Source organism: Oncorhynchus mykiss, unplaced genomic scaffold (assembly GCF_057628025.1).
Source record: "Oncorhynchus mykiss isolate SJ-2025 unplaced genomic scaffold, ASM5762802v1 scaffold103, whole genome shotgun sequence".
NCBI classification, from domain to species: Eukaryota; Metazoa; Chordata; class Actinopteri; order Salmoniformes; family Salmonidae; genus Oncorhynchus; species Oncorhynchus mykiss.
In genome coordinates, this window is record NW_028322102.1 from 1729410 (window position 1) to 1746654 (window position 17245).

The following is a 17245-nucleotide window of genomic DNA, read 5'->3' on the forward strand; positions in this document are numbered from 1 at the left end:
CTGATCTGTTTATTAGACTGCAGCAGTAACACCACCACCACCAGGCTGATCTGTTTATTAGGCTGCAGCAGTAACACCACCAGGCTGATCTGTTTATTAGACTGCAGCAGTAACACCACCACCACCACCAGGCTGATCTGTTTATTAGGCTGCAGCAGTAACACCACCAGGATGATCTGTTTATTAGGCTGCAGCAGTAACTCCACCAGACTGATCTGTTTATTAGCCTGCAGCAGTAACACCACCAGGCTGATCTGTTTATTAGACTGCAGCAGTAACACCACCAGGCTGATCTGTTTATTAGGCTGCAGCAGTAACACCACCAGGCTGATCTGTTTACTAGACTGCAGCAGTAACACCACCACCACCAGGCTGATCTGTTTATTAGGCTGCAGCAGTAACACCACCAGGCTGATCTGTTTATTAGACTGCAGCAATAACACCACCAGGCTGATCTGTTTATTAGGCTGCAGCAGTAACACCACCAGGCTGATCTGTTTATTAGACTGCAGCAGTAACACCACCACCACCACCAGGCTGATCTGTTTATTAGGCTGCAGCAGTAACACCACCAGGCTGATCTGTTTATTAGACTGCAGCAATAACACCACCAGGCTGATCTGTTTATTAGGCTGCAGCAGTAACACCACCAGGCTGATCTGTTTATTAGACTGCAGCAGTAACACCACCAGGCTGATCTGTTTATTAGACTGCAGGAGTAACACCACCACCACCACCAGGCTGATCTGTTTATTAGGCTACAGCAGTAACACCACCAGGCTGATCTGTTTATTAGACTGCAGCAGTAACACCACCACCACCAGGCTGATCTGTTTATTAGGCTGCAGCAGTAACACCATCAGGCTGATCTGTTTATTAGGCTGCAGCAGTAACACCATCACCACCAGGCTGATCTGTTTATTAGGCTGCAGCAGTAACACCACCACCACCAGGCTGATCTGTTTATTAGGCTGCAGCAGTAACACCACCAGGCTGATCTGTTTATTAGACTGCAGCCTTAACACCACCAGGCTGATCTGTTTATTAGGCTGCAGCAGTAACACCACCACCACCAGGCTGATCTGTTTATTAGACTGCAGCAGTAACACCACCACCACCAGGCTGATCTGTTTATTAGGCTACAGCAGTAACACCACCAGGCTGATCTGTTTATTAGACTGCAGCAGTAACACCACCAGGCTGATCTGTTTATTAGACTGCAGCAGTAACACCACCACCACCACCAGGCTGATCTGTTTATTAGGCTACAGCAGTAACACCACCAGGCTGATCTGTTTATTAGACTGCAGCAGTAACACCACCACCACCAGGCTGATCTGTTTATTAGGCTGCAGCAGTAACACCATCAGGCTGATCTGTTTATTAGGCTGCAGCAGTAACACCATCACCACCAGGCTGATCTGTTTATTAGGCTGCAGCAGTAACACCACCACCACCAGGCTGATCTGTTTATTAGGCTGCAGCAGTAACACCACCAGGCTGATCTGTTTATTAGGCTGCAGCAGTAACACCACCAGGCTGATCTGTTTATTAGGCTGCAGCAGTAACACCACCACCACCAGGCTGATCTGTTTATTAGGCTGCAGCAGTAACACCACCAGGCTGATCTGTTTATTAGACTGCAGCAGTAACACCACCAGGCTGATCTGTTTATTAGGCTGCAGCAGTAACACCACCAGGCTGATCTGTTTATTAGACTGCAGCAGTAACACCACCAGGCTGATCTGTTTATTAGACTGCAGCAGTAACACCACCACCACCAGGCTGATCTGTTTATTAGGCTGCAGCAGTAACACCACCATCACCAGGCTGATCTGTTTATTAGACTGCAGCAGTAACACCACCACCACCAGGCTGATCTGTTTATTAGACTGCAGCAGTAACACCACCAGGCTGATCTGTTTATTAGACTGCAGCAGTAACACCACCAGGCTGATCTGTTTATTAGACTGCAGCAGTAACACCACCAGGCTGATCTGTTTATTAGGCTGCAGCAGTAACACCACCAGGCTGATCTGTTTATTAGACTGCAGCAGTAACACCACCAGGCTGATCTGTTTATTAGGCTGCAGCAGTAACACCACCAGGCTGATCTGTTTATTAGGCTGCAGCTGTAACACCACCAGGCTGATCTGTTTATTAGGCTGCAGCAGTAACACCACCACCACCAGGCTGATCTGTTTATTAGGCTGCAGCAGTAACACCACCAGGCTGATCTGTTTATTAGACTGCAGCTGTAACACCACCAGGCTGATCTGTTTATTAGGCTGCAGCAGTAACACCACCAGGCTGATCTGTTTATTAGGCTGCAGCAGTAACACCACCAGGCTGATCTGTGTATTAGACTGCAGCAGTAACACCACCAGGCTGATCTGTTTATTAGACTGCAGCAGTAACACCATCAGGCTGATCTGTTTATTAGCCTGCAGCAGTAACACCACCAGGCTGATCTGTTTATTAGCCTGCAGCCGTAACACCACCAGGCTGAGAGAACCTTTTCAAAGGAGGATAACCTTTTGTTAAGGAGGCGGTTTTCACTACCAAATTGCTTTAACTCCCTATTTAATTGTGTCCATGGTTCATGTCCTGCTGTGATCCATGCTGTGCCGCCAGTGTAGCGAGCGGAGTAGCGGGCGCCAACTAGCTCGTCGTACGTAGGCGCCTGGTGACCCGGGCTGCCCTTGGCCAGCCATTAGTAGAGAGGTGACCTTTGACAAACAAACCGGGTCGCTCTGGGTCGTTCTCTTTCTTTCAGAGCCGGGGAACTTAACAAACACCGCCGCCCAAACAGGGGGGAAAACACACACACACACCGACATCCCTCAAGACAGGTCTGGGTAAACAACCGTGCAGTAGCAGCCAACACTCTACATATACTCACAGTGAAGACTGATCTCAGGTTATGGAGCTGGTCTATATCTACATATACTCACAGTGATGTAGCTGGTCTATATCTACATATACTCACAGTGATGTAGCTGGTCTATATCTACATATACTCACAGTGATGTAGCTGGTCTATATCTACATATACTCACAGTGATGTAGCTGGTCTATATCTACACATACTCACAGTGATGTAGCTGGTCTATATCTACATATACTCACAGTGAAGACTGATCTCAGGTTATGGAGCTGGTCTATATCTACATATACTCACAGTGATGTAGCTGGTCTATATCTACATATACTCACAGTGATGTAGCTGGTCTATATCTACATATACTCACAGTGATGTAGCTGGTCTATATCTACATATACTCACAGTGATGTAGCTGGTCTATATCTACATATACTCACAGTGATGTAGCTGGTCTATATCTACATATACTCACAGTGATGTAGCTGGTCTATATCTACATATACTCACAGTGATGAAGCTGGTCTATATCTACATATACTCACAGTGATGTAGCTTGTCTATATCTACATATACTCACAGTGATATAGCTGGTCTATATCTACATATACTCACAGTGATATAGCTGGTCTATATCTACATATACTCACAGTGATATAGCTGGTCTATATCTACATATACTCACAGTGATATAGCTGGTCTATATCTACATATACTCACAGTGATGTAGCTTGTCTATATCTACATATACTCACAGTGATACAGCTGGTCTATATCTACGTATACTCACAGTGATGTAGCTGGTCTATATCTACATATACTCACAGTGATATAGCTGGTCTATATCTACATATACTCACAGTGAAGACTGATCTCAGGTTATGTAGCTGGCCTATATCTAAATATACTCACAGTGAAGACTGATCTCAGGTTATGTAGCTGGTCTATATCTACATATACTCACAGTGATATAGCTGGTCTATATCTACATATACTCACAGTGATGTAGCTGGTCTATATCTACATATACTCACAGTGATGTAGCTGGTCTATATCTACATATACTCACAGTGATGTAGCTTGTCTATATCTACATATACTCACAGTGATGGAGCTGGTCTATATCTACATATACTCACAGTGATGGAGCTGGTCTATATCTACATATACTCACAGTGATGAAGCTGGTCTATATCTACATATACTCACAGTGATGTAGCTGGTCTATATCTACATATACTCACAGTGATGTAGCTGGTCTATATCTACATATACTCACAGTGAAGACTGATCTCAGGTTATGTAGCTGGCCTATATCTACATATACTCACAGTGATGTAGCTGGTCTATATCTACATATACTCACAGTGATGTAGCTGGTCTATATCTACATATACTCACAGTGATGTAGCTGGTCTATATCTACATATACTCACAGTAATATAGCTGGTCTATATCTACATATACTCACAGTGAAGACTGATCTCAGGTTATGGAGCTGGTCTATATCTACATATACTCACAGTGATGTAGCTGGTCTATATCTACATATACTCACAGTGATGTAGCTGGTCTATATCTACATATACTCACAGTGATGTAGCTGGTCTATATCTACATATACTCACAGTGATGTAGCTGGTCTATATCTACATATACTCACAGTGATGTAGCTGGTCTATATCTACATATACTCACAGTGATGTAGCTGGTCTATATCTACATATACTCACAGTGATGTAGCTGGTCTATATCTACATATACTCACAGTGATGAAGCTGGTCTATATCTACATATACTCACAGTGATGTAGCTTGTCTATATCTACATATACTCACAGTGATATAGCTGGTCTATATCTACATATACTCACAGTGATATAGCTGGTCTATATCTACATATACTCACAGTGATGTAGCTGGTCTATATCTACATATACTCACAGTGATGTAGCTTGTCTATATCTACATATACTCACAGTGATATAGCTGGTCTATATCTACATATACTCACAGTGATATAGCTGGTCTATATCTACATATACTCACAGTGATATAGCTGGTCTATATCTACATATACTCACAGTGATATAGCTGGTCTATATCTACATATACTCACAGTGATGTAGCTTGTCTATATCTACATATACTCACAGTGATATAGCTGGTCTATATCTACGTATACTCACAGTGATGTAGCTGGTCTATATCTACATATACTCACAGTGATATAGCTGGTCTATATCTACATATACTCACAGTGAAGACTGATCTCAGGTTATGTAGCTGGCCTATATCTAAATATACTCACAGTGAAGACTGATCTCAGGTTATGTAGCTGGCCTATATCTACATATACTCACAGTGATGTAGCTGGTCTATATCTACATATACTCACAGTGATGTAGCTGGTCTATATCTACATATACTCACAGTGATGTAGCTGGTCTATATCTACATATACTCACAGTGATGTAGCTGGTCTATATCTACATATACTCACAGTGATGTAGCTGGTCTATATCTACATATACTCACAGTGATGGAGCTGGTCTATATCTACATATACTCACAGTGATGAAGCTGGTCTATATCTACATATACTCACAGTGATGTAGCTGGTCTATATCTACATATACTCACAGTGATGTAGCTGGTCTATATCTACATATACTCACAGTGATGTAGCTTGTCTATATCTACATATACTCACAGTGATGAAGCTGGTCTATATCTACATATACTCACAGTGATGTAGCTGGTCTATATCTACATATACTCACAGTGATGTAGCTGGTCTATATCTACATATTCTCACAGTGATGTAGCTGGTCTATATCTACACATACTCACAGTGATGTAGCTGGTCTATATCTACATATACTCACAGTGATGTAGCTGGTCTATATCTACATATACTCACAGTGAAGACTGATCTCAGGTTATGTAGCTGGTCTATATCTTTCACCAGGCCTTGACTGGACCATCGCACCAGGTAATTCTCACTGGGGAGGAGGGGAAGAACCGACATCAACATTTTAGCTTTACAATCTGGCATCACAAATCAACTCTCTAGTCTCAAGATGAACAAATGACAATCGACTGACTAATGTCGTACACAGAGGAGACGTTTCCTGAACAGTATCCTGGAACAAGAGAAAACCCCCCGGCAGGCTGGCAGCCGGGTCTGTGCTGTAACGTTCCTGGCTCTGCACTCGGGCCTAGGACAATACTATTCCCATGATTCAGAGGTTCTCCAGGAATCCTGATGAGAGGATTCCCACAATAGTGAGGAAATAACCAGGGAGGGAATCCTCTAACCAGGGAGGGAATGCTCCAACCAGGGAGGGAATGCTCCAACCTGGGAGGGAATGCTCTAACCAGGGAGGGAATGCTCTAACCAGGGAGGGAATGCTTTAACCTGGGAGGGAATCCTCTAACCGGGGAAGGAACCCTCTAACCGGGGAGGGAACCCTCTAACCGGCGAGGGAACCCTCTAACCGGGGAGGGAACCCTCTAACCGGGGAGGGAACCCTCTAACCGGCGAGGGAACCCTCTAACCGGGGAGGGAATCCTCTAACCAGGGAGGGAATCCTCTAACCGGGGAGGGAACCCTCTAACCGGGGAGGGAATCCTCTAACCAGGGAGGGAATGCTCTAACCAGGGAGGGAATGCTCTAACCAGGGAGGGAATGCTCTAACCAGGTAGGGAATGCTTTAACCTGGGAGGGAATCCTCTAACCAGGGAGGGAATCCAGAACTCTTGCGACCCTTGGCATACCTGATAAACTTTAACCCTCAGAGGGTCACAGAGGAACAGACCTGATGACCTTTAACCTGAAAAGAAACCATTCAAAACAACTAATTCCTATCATTTACAGTGTTATATAAGAGCAAATGTCTCAATTTGTCGTTCTGATAAGTTTGGTAGTAACTTGGGAAAATCGTTGCGGAAATCTGTTGAAGCTCAAGTCGACTACAAAACCCACAATGCAACGCTCTCCCTATGGGCTCTATGTACTGTACAACGATGACCTTTAAACCTATGACGTCATAGGAGGTTACATACCTGATGAACTTTGACTCAACAGGGTCGTAGAGGGACATGAGGACCTCTGCGTCTTCGCCGATCTTACACACCACGTTCTTCAGGGTGACGAAGAGAGCGAAGGACGGTGTCTGGGCGAACTTGGCCTGCCTGCTCAGATCTACATTCTGTTTCTGAGACTGTCCCAGGGAGAGGAGGAGGAAACAGAGATGTTGTATTTAATACAGGGGTCCAGTAGACTTCCCTAGCCTGACTGTCATATCATCTGGGCCACAGGCCTATGAAGGTTGAGAATCACTAACACAAAATAGACACAAAAGAGACATTTGAAGGTGACTAGTTTTAAGCACTGAGGATGGACACACTGACTAGACTGTTATTCCCCATCAGTCAGACCCATCTTCATTAGACTGGACTGTTATTCCCCATCAGAGATCCCATCTTCATTAGACTGGTCTGTTATTCCCCATCAGTCAGACCCATCTTCATTAGACTGGACTGTTATTACTCATCAGGCAGACTAGATAGTGCCTGGTTTAGTGCCTGGGTTACTACTCCTTCAAGACTGTTGGAAAATAATTCCAGGTGAAGCTGGTTGAGAGAATGCCAAGAGTGTGAAAATCTGTCAAGGCAAAAGGTGGCTACTTTGAAGAAACTAATATATAAAATATATTTTGATTTGTTTAACACTTTTTTGGTTACTGTGTTGTTCCATAGTTGATGTCTTCACTATTATTTTACAATGTAGAACATAGTTTTAAAAAATAAAGAAAAACCCTGAATGACTGGTACTGTATGTGATAATGATTTTGAGAAGAGGTGCTAGTTCTGATTAAAATTCACAAAAGCCCTTTAAAAAAAAAACATGCCGGAGCATCTGAAAGAAGGCATTAACATTCATGGTGGTGACCTGAGACAATGTAATATCACTCCGTGTATACACAAAGACAGAGATGGAAAGGTCTCACAAGATGACTCCTCACAGCTGAAGGGCACTTAACCAATTTAGAGTCACTTCATGTGGCACCATAATCCCTATAGGGCCCTGGTCAAAAGAAGTGCATTATATAGGGAATAGGGTGCAATTTAGGATGTAGATTCAGGGAGGGGGAGGAGAGAATGGCAGGGGAGAGAGAGGTGAGGAGAGGAATTTGGGGAAAGGAGGAGAGATGGTGGCAGGGAGAGAGAGGAGAGGTGGCGGGGAGAGAGTTGAGAGGAAAGATGGCGGGGAGAGAGAGGAGAGGTGGCGGGGAGAGAGAGGAAAGTTGGCGGGGAGAGAGAGGAGAGGTGGCGGGGAGAGAGAGGAGAGGTGGCGGGGAGAGAGAGGAGAGGTGGCGGGGAGAGAGAGGAGAGGTGGAGGGGAGAGAGAGGAAAGTTGGCGGGGAGAGAGAGGAGAGGTGGCAGGGAGAGAGAGGAGAGGTGGCAGGGAGAGAGAGGAGAGGTGGCAGAGAGAGAGAGGAGAGGTGGCAGAGAGAGAGAGGAGAGGTGGCAGGGAGAGAGAGGAGAGGTGGCAGGGAGAGAGAGGAGAGGTGGCAGGGAGAGAGAGGTGACAGGGATAGAGAGGAAAGGTGGCGGGGAGAGAGAGGAGAGATGGCAGGGAGAGAGAGGAGAGGTGGCGGGGAGAGAGGAGAGCTGGCAGGGAGAGGGGAGAGGTGGCAGGGAGAGAGAGGAGAGGTGGCAGGGAGAGAGAGGAGAGGTGGCAGGGAGAGAGAGGAGAGGTGGCAGGGAGAGAGAGGCGAGGTGGCGGGGAGAGAGAGGAGAGGTGGCGGGGAGAGAGAGGAGAGGTGGCGGGGAGAGAGAGGAGAGGTGGCGGGGAGAGAGAAGAGAGGTGACGGGGAGAGAGAGGAGAGGTGGCGGGGAGAGAGAGGAGAGGAGAGGTGGCAGGGAGAGAGAGGAGAGCTGGCAGGGAGAGAGAGGAGAGGTGGCAGGGAGAGAGAGGAGAGATGGCAGGGAGAGAGGAGAGCTGGCAGGGAGAGAGGAGAGGTGGCAGGGAGAGAGAGGAGAGGTGGCAGGGAGAGAGAGGAGAGGTGGCAGGGAGAGAGAGACGAGGTGGCAGGGAGAGAGAGGACAGGTGGCGGGGAGAGAGAGGACAGGTGGCGGGGAGAGAGGAGAGAGGTGTCGGGGAGAGAGAGGAGAGGAGAGGTGGCGGGGAGAGAGAGAGGAAAGGTGGCAGGGAGAGAGGAGAGGTGGCAGGGAGAGAGAGGAGAGGTGGCAGGGAGAGAGAGGAGAGGTGGCAGGGAGAGAGAGGCGAGGTGGCAGGGAGAGAGAGGACAGGTGGCGGGGAGAGAGGAGAGAGAGGGCGGGGAGAGAGAGGAGAGGAGAGCTGGCAGGGAGAGAAGAGAGTTGGCGGGGAGAGAGGAGAGCTGGCGGGGAGAGAGAGAGAGGAGAGGTGGCAGGGAGAGAGAGGAGAGGTGGCAGGGAGAGAGGAGAGGTGGCAGGGAGAGAGGAGAGGTGGCAGGGAGAGAGAGGAGAGGTGACAGGGAGAGAGAGGAGAGTTGGCAGGGAGAGAGAGGAGAGGTGGCAGGGAGAGAGAGGAGAGGTGGCAGGGAGAGAGAGGCGAGGTGGCAGGGAGAGAGAGGAGAGATGACGGGGAGAGAGAGGAGAGATGACGGGGAGAGAGAGGAGAGGTGGCGGGGAGAGAGAGGAGAGATGACGGGGAGAGAGAGGAGAGGTGGCGGGGAGAGAGAGGAGAGGAGAGGTGGCAGGGAGAGAGAGGAGAGGAGAGGTGGCAGGGAGAGAGAGGAGAGCTGGCAGGGAGAGAGAGGAGAGCTGGCAGGGAGAGAGAGGAGAGGTGACAGGGAGAGAGAGGAGAGGTGGCAGGGAGAGAGAGGTGACAGGGATAGAGAGGAAAGGTGGCGGGGAGAGAGAGGAGAGATGGCAGGGAGAGAGGAGAGCTGGCAGGGAGAGAGGAGAGGTGGCAGGGAGAGAGAGGAGAGGTGGCAGGGAGAGAGAGGAGAGGTGGCAGGGAGAGAGAGGCGAGGTGGCAGGGAGAGAGAGGACAGGTGGCGGGGAGAGAGGAGAGAGGTGGCGGGGAGAGAGAGGAGAGGAGAGGTGGCAGGGAGAGAGTGAGGAGAGCTGGCAGGGAGAGAGGAGAGCTGGCGGGGAGAGAGGAGAGCTGGCAGGGAGAGAGAGAGAGGAGAGGTGGCAGGGAGAGAGAGGAGAGGTGGCGGGGAGAGAGAGGAGAGAGAGGAGAGAGAGGAGAGGTGGCGGGGAGAGAGAGGAGAGGTGGCGGGGAGAGAGAGGAGAGGAGAGGTGGCAGGGAGAGAGAGGAGAGCTGGCAGGGAGAGAGAGGAGAGGTGGCAGGGAGAGAGAGGAGAGGTGGCGGGGAGAGAGAGGAGAGGTGGCGGGGAGAGAGAGGAGAGGAGAGAGGAAAAGAGAGGAGAGGTGGCAGGGAGAGAGAGGAGAGGTGGCAGGGAGAGAGAGGAGAGGTGGCAGGGAAAGAGAGGAGAGGGCAGGGAAAGAGAGAAGAGGGCAGGGAAAGAGAAGAGAGGTGGCATGGAGAGAGAGGAGAGGGCAGGGAGAGAGAGGAGAGGGCAGGGAGAGAGAGGAGAGGGCAGGGAGAGAGAGGAGAGGGCAGGGAGAGAGAGGAGAGGGCAGGGAGAGAGAGGAGAGGGCAGGGAAAGAGAGGAGAGGCAGGGAAAGAGAAGAGGGCAGGGAAAGAGAGGAGAGGGCAGGGAAAGAGAGGAGAGGTGGCAGGGAGAGAGAGGAGAGGTGGCAGGGAGAGAGAAGAGAGGGCAGGGAGAGAGAGGGCAGGGAGGGAGAGGGCAGGGAGAGAGAGGGCAGGGAGAGAGAGGGCAGGGAGAGAGAGGGCAGGGAGAGAGAGGGCAGGGAGAGAGAGGGCAGGGAGAGAGAGGGCAGGGAGAGAGAGGAGAGGGCAGGGAGAGAGAGGAGAGGGCAGGGAGAGAGAGGGCAGGGAGAGAGAGGAGAGATGGCAGGGAGAGAGAGGAGAGGTGGCAGGGAGAGAGGAGAGGTGGCAGGGAGAGAGAGGAGAGGTGGCAGGGAGAGAGAGGAGAGGTGGCAGGGAGAGAGAGGAGAGATGGCAGGGAGAGAGAGGAGAGGGCAGGGAGAGAGAGGAGAGGGCAGGGAGAGAGAGGAGAGGGCAGGGAGAGAGAGGAGAGGGCAGGGAAAGAGAGGAGAGGGCAGGGAAAGAGAGGAGAGGGCAGGGAGAGAGAGGAGAGGTGGCAGGGAGAGAGAGGAGAGGGCAGGGAGAGAGAAGAGAGGGCAGGGAGAGAGAAGAGAGGGCAGGGAGAGAGAGGGCAGGGAGAGAGAGGGCAGGGAGAGAGAGGGCAGGGAGAGAGAGGGCAGGGAGAGAGAGGGCAGGGAGAGAGAGGGCAGGGAGAGAGAGGAGAGGGCAGGGAGAGAGAGGAGAGGGCAGGGAGAGAGAGGAGAGGGCAGGGAGAGAGAGGAGAGGTGGCAGGTTGAGAGAGAAGAGAGGTGGCAGGGAGAGAGGAGAGGTGGCAGGGAGAGAGAGGAGAGGTGGCAGGGAGAGAGAGGAGAGGTGGCAGGGAGAGAGAGGAGAGGTGGCAGGGAGAGAGAGGAGAGGTGGCAGGGAGAGAGAGGAGAGGTGGCAGGGAGAGAGAGGAGAGGTCAGGGAGAGAGAGGAGAGGTCAGGGAGAGAGAGGAGAGGTCAGGGAGAGAGAGAAGAGGTGGCAGGGAGAGAGAGGAGAGGTGGCAGGGAGAGAGAGGAGAGGTGGCGGGGAGAGAGAGGAGAGGTGGCGGGGAGAGAGAGGAGAGGTGGCAGGGAGAGAGAGGCGAGGTGGCAGGGAGAGAGAGGACAGGTGGCGGGGAGAGAGGAGAGAGGTGGCGGGGAGAGAGAGGAGAGGAGAGGTGGCAGGGAGAGAGTGAGGAGAGCTGGCAGGGAGAGAGGAGAGCTGGCGGGGAGAGAGGAGAGCTGGCAGGGAGAGAGAGAGAGGAGAGGTGGCAGGGAGAGAGAGGAGAGGTGGCGGGGAGAGAGAGGAGAGAGAGGAGAGAGAGGAGAGGTGGCGGGGAGAGAGAGGAGAGGTGGCGGGGAGAGAGAGGAGAGGAGAGCTGGCAGGGAGAGAGAGGAGAGGTGGCAGGGAGAGAGAGGAGAGGTGGCGGGGAGAGAGAGGAGAGGTGGCGGGGAGAGAGAGGAGAGGAGAGAGGAAAAGAGAGGAGAGGTGGCAGGGAGAGAGAGGAGAGGTGGCAGGGAGAGAGAGGAGAGGTGGCAGGGAAAGAGAGGAGAGGGCAGGGAAAGAGAGAAGAGGGCAGGGAAAGAGAAGAGAGGTGGCATGGAGAGAGAGGAGAGGGCAGGGAGAGAGAGGAGAGGGCAGGGAGAGAGAGGAGAGGGCAGGGAGAGAGAGGAGAGGGCAGGGAAAGAGAGGAGAGGCAGGGAAAGAGAAGAGGGCAGGGAAAGAGAGGAGAGGGCAGGGAAAGAGAGGAGAGGTGGCAGGGAGAGAGAGGAGAGGTGGCAGGGAGAGAGAAGAGAGGGCAGGGAGAGAGAGGGCAGGGAGGGAGAGGGCAGGGAGAGAGAGGGCAGGGAGAGAGAGGGCAGGGAGAGAGAGGGCAGGGAGAGAGAGGGCAGGGAGAGAGAGGGCAGGGAGAGAGAGGAGAGGGCAGGGAGAGAGAGGAGAGGGCAGGGAGAGCGAGGGCAGGGAGAGAGAGGAGAGATGGCAGGGAGAGAGAGGAGAGGGCAGGGAGAGAGAGGAGAGATGGCAGGGAGAGAGAGGAGAGGTGGCAGGGAGAGAGAGGAGAGGTGGCAGGGAGAGAGAGGAGAGATGGCAGGGAGAGAGAGGAGAGGGCAGGGAGAGAGAGGAGAGGGCAGGGAGAGAGAGGAGAGGGCAGGGAGAGAGAGGAGAGGGCAGGGAAAGAGAGGAGAGGGCAGGGAAAGAGAGGAGAGGGCAGGGAGAGAGAGGAGAGGTGGCAGGGAGAGAGAGGAGAGGGCAGGGAGAGAGAAGAGAGGGCAGGGAGAGAGAGGGCAGGGAGAGAGAGGGCAGGGAGAGAGAGGGCAGGGAGAGAGAGGGCAGGGAGAGAGAGGGCAGGGAGAGAGAGGGCAGGGAGAGAGAGGGCAGGAGAGAGAGGGCAGGGAGAGAGAGGGCAGGGAGAGAGAGGAGAGGGCAGGGAGAGAGAGGAGAGGGCAGGGAGAGAGAGGAGAGGGCAGGGAGAGAGAGGAGAGGTGGCAGGTTGAGAGAGAAGAGAGGTGGCAGGGAGAGAGGAGAGGTGGCAGGGAGAGAGAGGAGAGGTGGCAGGGAGAGAGAGGAGAGGTGGCAGGGAGAGAGAGGAGAGGTGGCAGGGAGAGAGAGGAGAGGTGGCAGGGAGAGAGAGGAGAGGTGGCAGGGAGAGAGAGGAGAGGTCAGGGAGAGAGAGGAGAGGTCAGGGAGAGAGAGGAGAGGTCAGGGAGAGAGAGGAGAGGTCAGGGAGAGAGAGGAGGTGGCAGGGAGAGAGAGAAGAGGTGGCAGGGAGAGAGAGGAGAGGTGGCAGGGAGAGAGAGGAGAGGTGGCGGGGAGAGAGAGGAGAGGTGGCGGGGAGAGAGAGGAGAGGTGGCAGGGAGAGAGAGGAGAGGGCAGGGAGAGAGAGGAGAGGGCAGGGAGAGAGAGGAGAGGGCAGGGAAAGAGAGGAGAGGGCAGGGAAAGAGAGAAGAGGTGGCAGGGAGAGAAGTGCATTATATAGGGAATAGGGTGCAATTTAGGATGTAGATTCAGGGAGGGGGAGGAGAGAATGGCAGGGGAGAGAGAGGTGAGGAGAGGAATTTGGGGAAAGGAGGAGAGATGGTGGCAGGGAGAGAGAGGAGAGGTGGCGGGGAGAGAGTTGAGAGGAAAGATGGCGGGGAGAGAGAGGAGAGGTGGCGGGGAGAGAGAGGAAAGTTGGCGGGGAGAGAGAGGAGAGGTGGCGGGGAGAGAGAGGAGAGGTGGCGGGGAGAGAGAGGAGAGGTGGCGGGGAGAGAGAGGAGAGGTGGAGGGGAGAGAGAGGAAAGTTGGCGGGGAGAGAGAGGAGAGGTGGCAGGGAGAGAGAGGAGAGGTGGCAGGGAGAGAGAGGAGAGGTGGCAGAGAGAGAGAGGAGAGGTGGCAGAGAGAGAGAGGAGAGGTGGCAGGGAGAGAGAGGAGAGGTGGCAGGGAGAGAGAGGAGAGGTGGCAGGGAGAGAGAGGTGACAGGGATAGAGAGGAAAGGTGGCGGGGAGAGAGAGGAGAGATGGCAGGGAGAGAGAGGAGAGGTGGCGGGGAGAGAGGAGAGCTGGCAGGGAGAGGGGAGAGGTGGCAGGGAGAGAGAGGAGAGGTGGCAGGGAGAGAGAGGAGAGGTGGCAGGGAGAGAGAGGAGAGGTGGCAGGGAGAGAGAGGCGAGGTGGCGGGGAGAGAGAGGAGAGGTGGCGGGGAGAGAGAGGAGAGGTGGCGGGGAGAGAGAGGAGAGGTGGCGGGGAGAGAGAAGAGAGGTGACGGGGAGAGAGAGGAGAGGTGGCGGGGAGAGAGAGGAGAGGAGAGGTGGCAGGGAGAGAGAGGAGAGCTGGCAGGGAGAGAGAGGAGAGGTGGCAGGGAGAGAGAGGAGAGATGGCAGGGAGAGAGGAGAGCTGGCAGGGAGAGAGGAGAGGTGGCAGGGAGAGAGAGGAGAGGTGGCAGGGAGAGAGAGGAGAGGTGGCAGGGAGAGAGAGACGAGGTGGCAGGGAGAGAGAGGACAGGTGGCGGGGAGAGAGAGGACAGGTGGCGGGGAGAGAGGAGAGAGGTGTCGGGGAGAGAGAGGAGAGGAGAGGTGGCGGGGAGAGAGAGAGGAAAGGTGGCAGGGAGAGAGGAGAGGTGGCAGGGAGAGAGAGGAGAGGTGGCAGGGAGAGAGAGGAGAGGTGGCAGGGAGAGAGAGGCGAGGTGGCAGGGAGAGAGAGGACAGGTGGCGGGGAGAGAGGAGAGAGAGGGCGGGGAGAGAGAGGAGAGGAGAGCTGGCAGGGAGAGAAGAGAGTTGGCGGGGAGAGAGGAGAGCTGGCGGGGAGAGAGAGAGAGGAGAGGTGGCAGGGAGAGAGAGGAGAGGTGGCAGGGAGAGAGGAGAGGTGGCAGGGAGAGAGGAGAGGTGGCAGGGAGAGAGAGGAGAGGTGACAGGGAGAGAGAGGAGAGTTGGCAGGGAGAGAGAGGAGAGGTGGCAGGGAGAGAGAGGAGAGGTGGCAGGGAGAGAGAGGCGAGGTGGCAGGGAGAGAGAGGAGAGATGACGGGGAGAGAGAGGAGAGATGACGGGGAGAGAGAGGAGAGGTGGCGGGGAGAGAGAGGAGAGATGACGGGGAGAGAGAGGAGAGGTGGCGGGGAGAGAGAGGAGAGGAGAGGTGGCAGGGAGAGAGAGGAGAGGAGAGGTGGCAGGGAGAGAGAGGAGAGCTGGCAGGGAGAGAGAGGAGAGCTGGCAGGGAGAGAGAGGAGAGGTGACAGGGAGAGAGAGGAGAGGTGGCAGGGAGAGAGAGGTGACAGGGATAGAGAGGAAAGGTGGCGGGGAGAGAGAGGAGAGATGGCAGGGAGAGAGGAGAGCTGGCAGGGAGAGAGGAGAGGTGGCAGGGAGAGAGAGGAGAGGTGGCAGGGAGAGAGAGGAGAGGTGGCAGGGAGAGAGAGGCGAGGTGGCAGGGAGAGAGAGGACAGGTGGCGGGGAGAGAGGAGAGAGGTGGCGGGGAGAGAGAGGAGAGGAGAGGTGGCAGGGAGAGAGTGAGGAGAGCTGGCAGGGAGAGAGGAGAGCTGGCGGGGAGAGAGGAGAGCTGGCAGGGAGAGAGAGAGAGGAGAGGTGGCAGGGAGAGAGAGGAGAGGTGGCGGGGAGAGAGAGGAGAGAGAGGAGAGAGAGGAGAGGTGGCGGGGAGAGAGAGGAGAGGTGGCGGGGAGAGAGAGGAGAGGAGAGGTGGCAGGGAGAGAGAGGAGAGCTGGCAGGGAGAGAGAGGAGAGGTGGCAGGGAGAGAGAGGAGAGGTGGCGGGGAGAGAGAGGAGAGGTGGCGGGGAGAGAGAGGAGAGGAGAGAGGAAAAGAGAGGAGAGGTGGCAGGGAGAGAGAGGAGAGGTGGCAGGGAGAGAGAGGAGAGGTGGCAGGGAAAGAGAGGAGAGGGCAGGGAAAGAGAGAAGAGGGCAGGGAAAGAGAAGAGAGGTGGCATGGAGAGAGAGGAGAGGGCAGGGAGAGAGAGGAGAGGGCAGGGAGAGAGAGGAGAGGGCAGGGAGAGAGAGGAGAGGGCAGGGAGAGAGAGGAGAGGGCAGGGAGAGAGAGGAGAGGGCAGGGAAAGAGAGGAGAGGCAGGGAAAGAGAAGAGGGCAGGGAAAGAGAGGAGAGGGCAGGGAAAGAGAGGAGAGGTGGCAGGGAGAGAGAGGAGAGGTGGCAGGGAGAGAGAAGAGAGGGCAGGGAGAGAGAGGGCAGGGAGGGAGAGGGCAGGGAGAGAGAGGGCAGGGAGAGAGAGGGCAGGGAGAGAGAGGGCAGGGAGAGAGAGGGCAGGGAGAGAGAGGGCAGGGAGAGAGAGGGCAGGGAGAGAGAGGAGAGGGCAGGGAGAGAGAGGAGAGGGCAGGGAGAGAGAGGGCAGGGAGAGAGAGGAGAGATGGCAGGGAGAGAGAGGAGAGGTGGCAGGGAGAGAGGAGAGGTGGCAGGGAGAGAGAGGAGAGGTGGCAGGGAGAGAGAGGAGAGGTGGCAGGGAGAGAGAGGAGAGATGGCAGGGAGAGAGAGGAGAGGGCAGGGAGAGAGAGGAGAGGGCAGGGAGAGAGAGGAGAGGGCAGGGAGAGAGAGGAGAGGGCAGGGAAAGAGAGGAGAGGGCAGGGAAAGAGAGGAGAGGGCAGGGAGAGAGAGGAGAGGTGGCAGGGAGAGAGAGGAGAGGGCAGGGAGAGAGAAGAGAGGGCAGGGAGAGAGAAGAGAGGGCAGGGAGAGAGAGGGCAGGGAGAGAGAGGGCAGGGAGAGAGAGGGCAGGGAGAGAGAGGGCAGGGAGAGAGAGGGCAGGGAGAGAGAGGGCAGGGAGAGAGAGGAGAGGGCAGGGAGAGAGAGGAGAGGGCAGGGAGAGAGAGGAGAGGGCAGGGAGAGAGAGGAGAGGTGGCAGGTTGAGAGAGAGGAGAGGTGGCAGGGAGAGAGAGGAGAGGTGGCAGGGAGAGAGAGGAGAGGTGGCAGGGAGAGAGAGGAGAGGTGGCAGGGAGAGAGAGGAGAGGTGGCAGGGAGAGAGAGGAGAGGTGGCAGGGAGAGAGAGGAGAGGTGGCAGGGAGAGAGAGGAGAGGTCAGGGAGAGAGAGGAGAGGTCAGGGAGAGAGAGGAGAGGTCAGGGAGAGAGAGAAGAGGTGGCAGGGAGAGAGAGGAGAGGTGGCAGGGAGAGAGAGGAGAGGTGGCGGGGAGAGAGAGGAGAGGTGGCGGGGAGAGAGAGGAGAGGTGGCAGGGAGAGAGAGGCGAGGTGG

The 17245-nt window shown here is 54.2% G+C and overlaps 1 protein-coding gene across 4 annotated transcripts in view; it reads right to left on the reverse strand.

Annotated features, from left to right (window-relative positions):
* LOC110513667 (dedicator of cytokinesis protein 1) overlaps nt 1–17245 on the reverse strand; it is a 636864-nt gene that overhangs the window by 536077 nt on the left and 83542 nt on the right. For all 4 annotated transcript variants that reach the window (XM_090228873.1, XM_090228870.1, XM_090228871.1 and 1 more), the window contains exons 8-9: nt 6949–7106; nt 5804–5885 (exon numbers count right to left, since the gene is read on the reverse strand). In XM_090228873.1, the coding sequence (XP_090084999.1) occupies nt 5804–5885; nt 6949–7106 (240 nt within the window). The remainder of the gene's footprint in view (nt 1–5803; nt 5886–6948; nt 7107–17245) is intronic.